At 56.8% G+C, this 12,099-nt stretch overlaps 1 protein-coding gene across 2 annotated transcripts in view; it reads left to right on the forward strand.

Annotated features, from left to right (window-relative positions):
• The window catches only part of STK32C (serine/threonine kinase 32C), a 100,802-nt gene extending 91,412 nt beyond the window's left edge, over positions 1-9,390 (forward strand). For both annotated transcript variants that reach the window (XM_075504306.1, XM_075504305.1), the window contains 4 exons: positions 1,472-1,597; positions 1,776-1,907; positions 3,799-3,866; positions 4,695-9,390. In XM_075504306.1, coding sequence (XP_075360421.1) covers positions 1,472-1,597; positions 1,776-1,907; positions 3,799-3,866; positions 4,695-4,833 — 465 coding nt within the window. In that variant the 3' untranslated portion in view covers positions 4,834-9,390. The remainder of the gene's footprint in view (positions 1-1,471; positions 1,598-1,775; positions 1,908-3,798; positions 3,867-4,694) is intronic.
• The last annotated feature ends 2,709 nt before the right edge of the window (positions 9,391-12,099 follow it).

A 12,099-nucleotide genomic window follows, 5' to 3' on the forward strand; every position in this document is an offset into this window, starting at 1 on the left:
GCTGGAGCTCAGGACTCAAATTCTAAGTGCTCTGGAAAAATGGCAAGAACTGGTCCAGAGGTGGGTGTGGCTCCGGCGCCGGTGGCAGCGGCACAGGCAGGCAGGGGGGCCAGCTCCGGGAGAGGGGCGAGGGTGGGCGCAACTCGCCTGCCATGAGCATCCTGCACCTGGGAGAGGAGGGACGTGCACAGGGCTCTGAGGATGCGCTGCAGAGGTGGCATCAACTGAGCTTCACTGAAGATCTTCACGGGGGGAGACCAGGCACAGAATTTTATGGAAGCCCTACCTAGATCCCATGTTAGACGTACCTCCACGTTAGATGTACCTCCACGTTAGACGTACCTCCACGTTAGACGTACCTCCATGTCAGACATATCTCCACGTTAGACGTACCTCCACGTTAGACGTACCTCCACGTTAGACATACCTCCACGTTAGACATACCTCCACGTTAGACGTACCTCCATGTTAGACGTACCTCCATGTTAGACGTACCTCCATGTCAGACATACCTCCACGTTAGACATACCTCCACGTTAGAGGTACCTCCACGTTAGAGGTACCTCCACGTTAGACGTACCTCCACGTTAGACGTACCTCCACGTTAGACGTACCTCCATGTCAGACATACCTCCATGTTAGACATACCTCCACGTTAGACATACCTCCACGTTAGACGTACCTCCACGTTAGACGTACCTCCATGTCAGACATACCTCCATGTTAGACGTACCTCCACATTAGACATACCTCCATGTCAGACATATCTCCACCTTAGGCATACCTCCATGTTAGATGTACCTCCACATTAGACATACCTCGACGTTAAATGTACCTCCATGTCAGACATTTCTCCACATTAGGCATACCTCCAGCGGTCCTGGAAGCTGTAACTCAAGTCAGCTGTGTACAGCGTGGCACATGATGCTGAATTCTTTGAAAAATCAGGTCTGTCCTCAGACTGGTGTCTCAATGGATCAAGTGATCATTTTTTTTTCCCTGTGCTTAGTAAACCATGTGTGTGATAAACAGAGTAGTGTCCCCTGGTGTCACAGAAGTGGTGTGAAAATAGGACATGTGTAGGTTGAAATCGAAACGATGAGTGTCTGGGGGAATCAACGTCTTTACAAGGGAGCAGGGTCTGTCCCTGGCACAGGGAGGAGTGTCCCGGGGCGGCAGCGCCCGGGTGCTGCGGTGGAGGGTCGTGCATTGCAGGTAGGCACGGGAGAGAAAACCCGCACGGGAGGAGCAAACTGTGCTGGCCTGAGCGCTCATGGTGCCGAATTTTTGGCCATCTGGTTGCACAACCTCCAGAACATTTTTCTGATGTGTTTCTTTTCTACAGTCTGTTACGTATTTCCCATGACAGAAAGGTTGCTGCGTGGCTGAACCATCTGAGTGCATCCAAAAGGCAGGACGATGCCGGGCTCCTTTTCTTTCTCCTCTGACGGGAATGCTTTTCTCTCCCCAGCTGCTGACCGTGAACCCTGAGCATCGCTTTTCCTGCCTGGCCGATGTTCAGGCCTCGGCGTACTTGTCTGGCGTGATCTGGAGCGACGTCTGCGAGAAGCGGGTGGAGCCGGGCTTCGTCCCCAATGTGAGTAGGAGCGACCTGCGTCCCGGCCCGAAGCAGGGTCGGCTCTCATCGTTAGAGGAACCGCTGCGTTCAGCAGAGGCTTTCTGACAGAGAAGTAGTTTCCGAGTGTATTTGCTGCGGGGGGGTCTCGGCAGTGCCTAACGCGCGCGGTGTCGTGTCGTGTCGTGTGTCCCGGCAGAAGGGCCGCCTGCACTGCGACCCCACCTTCGAGCTGGAGGAGATGATTCTGGAGTCGAGGCCCTTGCACAAGAAGAAGAAGAGGCTTGCAAAGAACAAGTCGAGGGATAACAGCAAAGACAGCTCACAGTCCGTAAGTGCTTTCTGGGGTAACAGCCAGCCGGGAAAAAAGACTGAGCTGCTGAATTCGGGGCTGTGTAGCAGCAGTTACTGAGACAATGAGGTAACTGCAGATTTACTTTGATAAAAACATTTGCCCAGTGGAGTCTTCCCGACAGCCAGATGTTCCTCTTACGTAAGTTTGATGAAACTCTTTCACAGTAATCTGTACTTTGGAAAATGAAATGAGAAACAGAGGTCTGGGCGCAGCGGTCAAGAGAAAAACTAAAAAAACCCCACGTCCATACGATCTTCGCCTTTCCGAGGGACGCTGCCCAGTGTCTGCGGCAGCTGTCGGTGGGGTTGCACAGTAGTAGTGTATCCAAGCGCTGACGATGGCCACGCAGAAACATCTGGCCCGTCAGTCCCATTTTTGGGTAACTATCCCGTGTTTTCTCTTGCCTCGTGAGCTGTGCGGCTGGGTAAGCCCCGTGGCACTGCCGGGCTCCCGTGCCGGGGTGAGCTCTGGCTGTGCCGGCTGGGGAGGCCAGCACGTGAGCGTGGGAGAAGCGCGCCAGTGTGCCCGCAAGCGCTTTCTGCAGAGAGGGATCCATTAGCTGGGAAATTAAGCTAGAGATGAGACGCATTTGTTTCTTCTTTTCACTGTGGGGGTCACGGTGCTTTCATATCACTGGGGAGATAAATACCAGAATCTCGGTTTTACAGAGCAGACGTCCCAGGAGTAAAACCAGCTCCTTAGGCAGCAGGGCAGGCGCTCGGTCCCGCAGAGCCCGGGGTTTTGCAGGGGGTGTTTGCTGGTAGAGCCGGGGAGGCCTGTGAGAGCCAGCGTGCGTCACCCACTGTCCCAGTGCCTCCGAGCCGCGCAGAGCCCGGACCAAGGGAACAAGCGCTGCTCCCCGCAGCGAGGTCAGCACCATCCCCTGTCTGAGAGCAGCAGGGAGCGCCGGGCAGGATCTTACCTGTCTCCTTGTCTGCACCGATTAACTGCAATGGATCCCTTCCCTCTTCAGCGGGAGTTAATGCTGCGGTCAATGAGACTTACTGTAAATGCTGAAGAGTAAATCGGGAAGCGAGGGAGGAAAAAACAGAATAAGCAAATTTGCAAATACCTCGCCGAGGTTTTGCTGCCAAGAGAGTTAAGGGCGCTTTCCTGCCAGGACCCACGGCCGATTGCCGGCCGCCCGCGCGGGCGCTGGGCAGGAGCCCGTCCCTCGCCGTGGCCGTGGGCCGTGGCCGGGGGTACACGGGCGGGCGGCGCGAGGGCTGGGCCAGACTTTGCCTGGGCAGGAGGCGGGAGGAGGTGGAGTGGAGCAGCGGCGTCTGGCTTCAGAGGAGGTCTCTGCACCTTGGCAGAGGTGATGCAGGAGGTAAAATAAAGGCAGGAATCGGGAAGCGTGGGCTGTCTGCACGCCCGCGTTTCCCTCCTGCCCCGTGGGTGCTGCCAGCTTGCCGGCACGCAGGCAGCCGGCGTACCTGCGCAGCCCCCGGGCCGGGCCAGCCGGCCGCGGGAGAGCAGCTCTGCGTGGGACGAGGCGGCAGGTTTGTGCCTTGTTCTTGCAGGGACCCACAGGCGCAGGCGTTGTGCTGGTCTCTCCGCTGCCCTGGCTTTCCTGTGGGCACATAGATAGCGCTCTCAAAAGCAGAATACGGAGAGAAACGTGTTGCGTTTGTCTGCAAAACTGGGCGCTGTCTGTGTTTTATGGAAAACTGTGCTCGCTGCAGATGAAACAAGCCACTGGTGAAAGCCACGAAGGCAGTCAGCTATGCTGTTCCCATCATCTCTTTCGGTTGAAGTTTCTGGTGGCTGGGAGGCTCTGTGCGTACGGCGGGAAGTGCTGCGATGCTGTAGGCAGCAATGAGATGCAAATGGGACTGCTTATGCATGTATTGTTTTTCTTCAACAGGAAAATGACTATCTCCAAGAATGCCTTGAAGCTATCCAGCAAGACTTTGTCATCTTTAACAGAGAGAAGTGAGTGTGCGGGGGTAATTTTTTGAAAGAAAAAATACTCTTTTTCCTGACTTCTCTTAGGAATCGGAGTGCCGGGGCCTGACGGCCGGGAGCGTCTCCCCACGGGCTTAGCCCTGGGTGACTGACGTCAGCCGAGGAGCTCAGGTGCTGCCTCTGTATGAAAAGCAGTTCTCACCAGAAAGGGAGACGAGATCAGGGATTATTAATCACTGCCATTAAATAAAATATGCTGCAGAGAGACTTCTGGGATTTAACATATGTATGTGACGCAGCTTCAGTTGCCCCATTGCGTCTTCTCGTCCATCCTGCTTTTAGAGGATGATGTTTTGGAAAATGAAGGCAAGGAACGTTCTGAAACCTCTGCAGGGCACGAGCGGGCAGCGAAAGCGCTGGAGTTAAAGCAGCCGCTTTCCCCCGTGTTGGAGCACGCTGACATGGGAACGTTAAGCAGGAGGCGGCCTCCGTGGGGGCGGCGGTGCTGGCAGGGAGCCGCTGCCCTGGCCGCGGCACCGGGCGCTCGTGGCCGAGGCCTGGCTGGGCAGCGCTCCTGGAAGCTGAAGCCTTGCAGGTCACGGCAGAGTATTTCAGAGTGTTTCGGTGTGTTTTGCTGATATGTCGGTCCCCGTCGTGACCTTTTTATGTGCTCTGTGTGTGCTCTGGAAAGACTTGTCTCGTTTACCGTGGGTCTGCTGTAGGCACCGTGCGAGGAGTGGTGCGTGGGCAGCCCGGGCCACGCGGGCTGCTGTAGGCCACCTTCACACCACTCCTTCTGCGGGGCGTTTGCTCTGGGGATGACTGTGTAACGCCTGGTTCCTCTGCTCCGCACAGGCTAAAGAAGAGCCAAGAGCAGACGAGCGAGTCCGTGTCCCCCCCCGAGACCACCGACGAAGCCGAGACGGAGGCCGAGTCCGAGACCTCCAACTTGAACATGTGCAGCTCCGTCTGCTCCTCCGCGGGCAGCAGCTAGGCTGCAGCCGCCGGGCGAGGGTCGCCGGCCCACGCCGCGCCGATAACCCGTTCTCAGGTTGCGCTGAGCACCGCAGGCTGTCCTCCGATACCACCGGAGAGCACTGACAACTAGTCTCGCAAAGCTGTAGCAGAAGAGAGAGTTCTTACAGAACTGCATTCCTGGATTCAACGGAGCGCCGGTTCGGCACACTGGTTGCCTGTTGCGGGTAAAGATACTTGCTATGCAACTTGTCGGAGGAGGTAGATCAACTTCTTTACTTGTTCTTTTTTAATGTCAGATTGCTGATCTGCACAGGGTTTTTAATACAGTAAGATGACGAGACAAGAAGTTACGTCCTTGGGTACAACAAGGGAAGACACCGAGCAGGTGTGGAGAGGGAGGAAGGCTGAAGAGGGGGGTTAAATTTGACTTTGGTGTTCCCTGTTCGTAAAGGCTGCCGCAGGGACAAGCGATCCCCTGTAAATCGGAGCAGCCCTGGGGCCTCTCCGGGCTGCGGCGGGCGGCACCAGCCTCCTGGGAGCCTCGAGCTGCTTGGGTCCCGCGGCTGGGGACATCCCAGCACATCCTTGTCCTCTCCTCACCTGTCAGAGTTTCTTTCCCCACTTGGGGCAAATAAATGTTTTTTGTGCACTCCATGGATTCTTCTGGGGCTGGATAGTGATTAAACGTGTAATTGAGATGCAGAACGTATTTAAAATATTTGCTTTCTTCGCATAGCTGCTGCGAGTGGCGAGGAGCCGGGTGAACGGATCGGAGAGTTTGGTTCTGTTTGTCCAGGCTCGGAGGATGCAGTTTATCACAGGTTCAGATTTTATTGGAGACCAAGCGGGTGGCCTTGCCATGCTGCTCGGTTATGAAAGAGGGGAATATCTTATTTCACCCTTCGATTTACTTTATTTTCAGTGTAAAGTAAAAGTACTGTATATAATTTACCAATACCTGTTTTAACTTCTTAATAAGACGGGAGATCTCCTTAACTTGTTCCAGCTGTGGATATTGCCTTTCTTCTTGTTTCAGAAGCCTTCACTATATTAGTTGCTTAATCTGCTGTAGAGTGGCTTTTGGTTACTATTGCTAAAAACGAGCCATGGGTTCTGCTGCAGGGTACGGCTGTTGCGATACACGGGGGTTTCGTTAGAACTGCATTCACTTTCAAACTATCAACATCTGTTTGCTGCCAGACGTTAAGAGGTCGCAGGGTTTGCATCCTTACTGTATATTCCTAACACAAAAATGGATAGAAAATGTTTTTAATGGATGCAGACTCCCTCAGGACAAATTTTGCTGCGTTTTCAGTTTCTGTGAATGAAACAGAAAGGCGTAACTGGTATGAAACAATTTTGTAGGAAAAATGACACAACATGTCTGTTTTCCACAGTTTTATGTGGAAATTAGTACGTGGCTAAAATTGTGCAGAACCGAATTTTCACAGAAGTCTTCAAAAGAAGGGTTGAGGTGTGCAGGCACAACTTGTCCGGTCGGGGAGGGAAGCCAAAGCTTTGATGCCAGTTGCACAGGTACGTTCAGGACAGAGCCAGGTAAACGCTGCCGGACGCGGCAGCTCTCGCCGGGGTGGTGAGCGTCCAGCCCCCGGCCGTGCCCGGTGAGGGACCGGGGCCACGCCGCAGGGCCTCGGCGTCGGCTGCGGGTCCTTGCGCGGGCACGCCCGCGCCTCGTTAGGAGCTGCGTTAATGATGGGCTGGAGGGGAGCTGCAGCCGCTCCATGAGCGAGGTCTGAAATAAATGCTTTCCCCCGCGCCTTCTCCCCAGCTACCGGAGGGCACCTACACCCTGGCCCCGATCCCCGGCTGCGCTGGGAGGGACCTGCCCTCCCTGGCTCGCCAAACTTCCCGTCTGATTACCGGGTACCAGGGTACCCTCGTTACCCTAATGACCTAATTACCTTCTCCCGCACCCCAGAGCACACCGTGTGCTCTGGCCCCGCTTGCCGCCGGCGAGCAGCCCCTGCTCTCTGCCTGGGCAGCCCGGTCCTCGCCCCCGCGCTCCCCGCGCTCCCCGCGCTCCCCGCGCACGCCTCGTTTCCCCATGCCCCGCCTGCGCAGCCGGGTCCGTCCCGGCGCAGTGCGGTGCGCCCTGGCTGCCGGCCCCGTGCCTGCTGCGTGCCTCGGTGGGCTCGGCTCCTGCCACGGGAACGGCGCCTGTCGGCAACGGCCGTTCGCAATGATCAGGGTACTTGGCAATGTAGTAGTAGCACTTCGGTCTCAAGTCACAAACCCACATCAGGACGGGTCTGATTGATAACTGCTGCCGGGGGGGCGAGAAGCCCACCGCTTGGCCTGCCCGGACTCTGGGGCAAGAGAAGCAGAATGAGGGTCAAAACCAAGTATTTATTCAGGAATTACAAATTACGGATGATTTACTCCACCAGTATGGATAGGGTTTTTTTCAGTAAACTCCATCTCACTGTTTATCGTCTTTCTGTAAATAATGACAAAAGTTTGGACTATCGGAAGGACAAGGAGCCTACCTTATTTTTGGACCAAAATGTCCCATACATGAGAAGCAGATAGATCCTATTCCACCAGAAGCTCTCGGGCCAGGACAGATGTTGGCAGTTTGGTAGGACACGTCTAATCATAGGTGTTCATCGCTTTCTTTAGGACAAGTGACAAACGGCCCTTGAGGCCGAGGTTGGTGTGCGTAGGGAGGAGCTGGCTCACTCCTGAAATGGATGTTTCTCACCCTAAACCCTCTCCGTGTCGGTCATTTATGTTCCCTTTTCAGCACTGCTCTTCCTGGGTAAATTGTGCAAAATCTCCTCAGCAGCACTGGGCGGAAACCAGGAAAGCCTCTGGGGAGACACCGGGTAATTGCTCCTTCCCAGGCGAAGTCATTCGGGGCTGCCCGGGAAGCACCCCCGAAATCCAGCAACGGGGGAAACCCTGCTTTCTGCCGCAGTCTCTTTCTAAACCTTAAAAGCGACAGGACACAGACCTCTAGGACCCCGCGCTGGCTGGTAGAGACACCGTGAGTACGACAGAACCGACGTACTCGTCTTTGATCTTAAATAATGCCTGGGCGTAACCTCACTAGTGCCCGCTGGGGACCTGGTTTTATCGGCGCCTGTTTACGCCTAGTCCCTGGAGAAGAAGTTACAAGAGAAGAGTAATTGGAAAATGGAAAAATGATAAGAAACAGATACGTGTTTGCTTCATTGCCAAAATCCCCGTGATGGGTTTCAATACACCGGGCCCTTCCGGCCCCGCGGTGCCGCCGCTCCCTGGGCCCCTCTTGTGTCGCGTCCCCGTCTCTGTGTCCCCGTAGCGAGGCTGTGCCGATGGAGCCTGCCGGCACCGCGCATCCCCGTGGCTCCTTCCAGGGACGTCCCGCGTAAAGCTGACCCCAGCTGCGCTGAACTCTGCGCCGCAGGCGACGGGAGCCTCTTTCCTCCCCGCGCCGTTCCGTCGGTGATTTGCTGTCACCGGCACAGGCCGGGGTGGGGATGGGGAGGTCACGTCTGGGGTGCAGTGGGGTTCCACCAACGCCGCCCTCCGGCGCCGCCGTCGTTCGCAGCCGTCGGTGTTGGACGAGTCGTGTGCTGCTGCCGTCCGTGTGACGGCGTGCGGAGGGCCACCTGCCCGAGTCCTCGGCGGGGCGGCGCACGTGGCGCTGGGGGCAGCTCGCCGGGGCCGGCAGATGGACCGGGGGCTGCCAGCCCTGCCGCCTGCCTGCCGCAGCGAGAGCCGAGCTAGCGGCGCTGGGCACGGTGCGTGCGCTGGGGACGCGGGGCTGGTGCGAGGGGTTATTCTCTGCGAAAGGGCTGGTTCCTGTGAAAAACGCACGGCTTTGGAGTTCTCTGAAGCGCTCCTCTCCTGTTATCCCCTCTGTTGCGTTAGAGCCTGACGCAGCTCCGGGCGTGAGCAAAACTCACGGTGAAGTCGTGAAATACCCCTGGTACCAAACCCCATCGCGCAGAGCTTGAAAGAAGTCACTAGCAGCTCTGGTCTACATCTCCACTACAGCCAGAATACAATCATTTTCTGCAGATAAATACATGTATTTTTTGTATGACAGATTTATACAGGGTGTGCCATTATTCGCTGTGAAAAGTCTACATCGCCTATAAATTATTCTCCTTAAATTCCTTGCCATAAGATTGTTTTCTTATCGCTGTTGTATTATGAAGTTTTGCAAAGTTGCATATTTTTAAGTGTTTCCATTGAATTCCACAGACTTCACTGGGAATTTTGCGTAGAAAGCAAACACCAGAACAGGTCCTGATGTTTCTTCTGTTGCCAGTTCTTTATTACTCTATACCTTGCCAGAAGGAGAACGAGAGTAATAAAATAATAGCAAAAAGGCCAATAATTGGACAATTGACATTGGACAGTGCTGAAATCCTGATGCCTTGGTAGGGTATTTTTAAAAATTATTTCAGTGGAAATATATGTAAAGTATATCTTTGTATTTTATGTTAATACATTTCTGTAATTTTATTGCATGAAAATTCTACCATGTCACAGAATATTTAAGTTATGACAAGTTTGTGTTTTTGCAGATACTGCGAGAAGCCATTGCATATGTGGAGTAATAAATGTGTATTTTTAACATGGCGAAGTATGTGTTGTCATTTCTAGGTTATCGAGCTGTAGGACAAAACAGTGACTCGTACGAAAACGGGAGTTACAATTCCATGTCCTGTTCACACATCGCAGACTGGAGCTGTTCCGCACCCGGATGACGCCGGTCGGTGCAAGAGCCAGCAGGTAGCACCAGCCTGCTGGGCGCGCCGGCGGCAGTCCCCGGCGGCAGTCCCCGGCGGCAGCGGCACTTCACAGCCGCGTAGTGAGCGGGTCAGTACGCCAAGGATTTGTCATTTGCTGGCAAAGCCGGGCGGGTGCAGCTGAGGGTGATGTGGCCGTGTGAAGGCACGAACCGTGAAAGCATCAAAACGCTGAAAGCTTTCTGAAGCGCGGCCGGAGCCCCCGAGCCCGTGAGACGCTGCCCGCTAGCGCAGAGCCGGGGCGGGAGGAGGGCTGCAGGAACGCAGCCGTAAGACTCCTTAAAAACTGCGAAACGGGCGTTAAGAGGGGACCAGCTGAACCCAGACATTTCACAGCGTCCCACTTCCCAGTGGCGGGTAGAGGGTGTTTATAATTCCCTAGGGAGGGTTTATCTTTACAGCGGTGGGGCTGAGGGCCCTTTCGACGGTGGCTTTGGGGTCTCGGAGAGGATGAGGAGCGCCCTGGGCACGGCCACCGGCCTGGGTCCCCTCTGCCCACGCCGGCCCCTGCCCGGGGACCCGCACTGCACGGCCCCGAGTCACTCGGTTCCTAACGGGCCCGTGCCGGGCCGGTGCCGGGGAGTGAGACGGGAGCGCGGGGAGGCGTGTGCCAGGTTGCACCCGCGCAGGGGCCAGGGCACCGTCCCGGTGCCCAGCGCCCACCGTCGAGGCACCGGCAGCCACGGCTCGCTGCGTTTTAGTATTTCACTGCACAACCCTGGATTTTGTATCTTAAACTCGATAAAAACGGCCCCAGGGAACTTCAGGAGGTCTCTGGTTTTTCTCTTTCATCCCTCATCAGCACTGGGAATTATTTATTACAGTTCTTGGCGCAACGTGCTGGCTTGCTTTATCTCGGTGTAGAAAGCATCTACAAAGGCTCTTCCTCACTTCAAAAGAAGTGGTAAAGGAACGAGACAGGTCAATATACGAGCCTTACCTTGGCGCTCTCTGCAGAGCCCTTCCCGGCCGCTGGCAGCCCATGCCCCGGCCTCGGCAGGGCTCTGCCTCCGCGTGACCCCTCGCGGCGTCCCCGGGCGTCCCCGAAGGGCCGAGGGCACGCGGGGCACCCGAGGGGCTGGGTCGCTGGCCCCTTGTGCAGGGGGAGAAGGCGAAGGTAACAGGTGAGGACAGTTCCCCACACACAGCCCTTGAATTACAGGGGCTGAAAAAGCTGATAGACCCAAACCACCGCGGCAGCCGCAAAAGCAGGCAGCTCTGTAGCTGCCGGCCCTGTGCCCCCTCCCGCCGCGCCTAGCCCACAGCAAGCAGCGTTCGCCGGGGCTCGCCCTCGGGGTGGGACGAGCAGGGAGCGGCCGTCCCCATGCTCATCGCCCGACGCCGCCTTTCTCCCTTACCTGCCGAGAGTCACCGTGCCGCTGTTTGGGCTGGCTGGACCTGACGGCAAGGCAGGGCGGGCCAGGGAGGAGCCAGTCACCCAGCAGAGCAGGCCAAGGCAGGGTTTGCCACAAGCTGGGAAAAAAGCAGCAAAGAGCACGGAAACGCAGCGGTAATTCTGTGTGTGTCTGCCAGCTGCTTTGCACACGTAGGGAAGTGTCGGGACTGTTTTCACGCAGCAAGCGTGAGCCCTGCGGCATCCCGCTCCCCGCTTTCCTCCGCTGCGGCGGGTGAGACTCCATCACCGGGGCAGCCGTGTCCCGCAGCCGTGTCCCGCAGCCCTTGGGCACCTTTGGCCGGGCACCTCCCGGCAGCCCTCGGCCAGGCTGCTTGGCCGTGGCGTGCCCTCGCCCTCGATTTTAGCACCGTGCGATTTTCTGCTGCCTGCAAATGTGCATGCATTTAATACCGATGTGATGCATTGCATATTCTGTTTTGTTTTGGTCTAGGCAATTGTTGTCTTTGAATTTTACTGTTTTTTTAAATGGTACTGCCGTTCTGCTAGAAGCGAGAGGTTCATCCCCACTGCAAATGCGGGGCGTGGGGGCTCGGGCTCCTCCGGCACGGCTGCGGTGCCTCACTGCCGCTGCCACAGAGCCGGCCGGCAGCCGCCGAGCCAGGCCCGGGCCCTCGGCCAAGGGCACGGAGCGTCTCCCCAGTCCCCTTCGCCTGTGTGTGCCTGACCCAGAGCCTGCAGGAAAGCTGTCCAAAGAAATTAGGGCCAAACAGAGACCGCGTTTGTGCCCCGGGTGGTTTCATTTCCCGGCGGCTCTGGCCGCATTAGCAGGCGGCTGGCTCTGCTGGGACCCTGCTCAGCGTCTCCTGGCACCGGGAGAGCTGCAGAAATGCTCTCAGCCCCGTCCCACGCGGCAGGAGGCTGGGGCGAGCGCAGCGGTGCCGGCTGCGTGCCTCCCGGGGCCCCACCTTTGGGAACCGGCTCCCTGGCGGAGGAGGTAAATGCGAGGGACCAGCCCAAGCCGCGTCTGCGGGGCGATGCTGGGAGAGGGGACAGCGACGCCAGCCCTGCGGGGTCCCCGCGGTCCCCGGGTGCCGTTCCCTACCGAGCCCGGCTGTTGGCGACAGGGCTGGTTCCAGGGCAGAGAGGAGAGAACGTCCCTTGC

Source organism: Mycteria americana, chromosome 6 (assembly GCF_035582795.1).
Source record: "Mycteria americana isolate JAX WOST 10 ecotype Jacksonville Zoo and Gardens chromosome 6, USCA_MyAme_1.0, whole genome shotgun sequence".
Classification (NCBI taxonomy): domain Eukaryota; kingdom Metazoa; phylum Chordata; class Aves; order Ciconiiformes; family Ciconiidae; genus Mycteria; species Mycteria americana.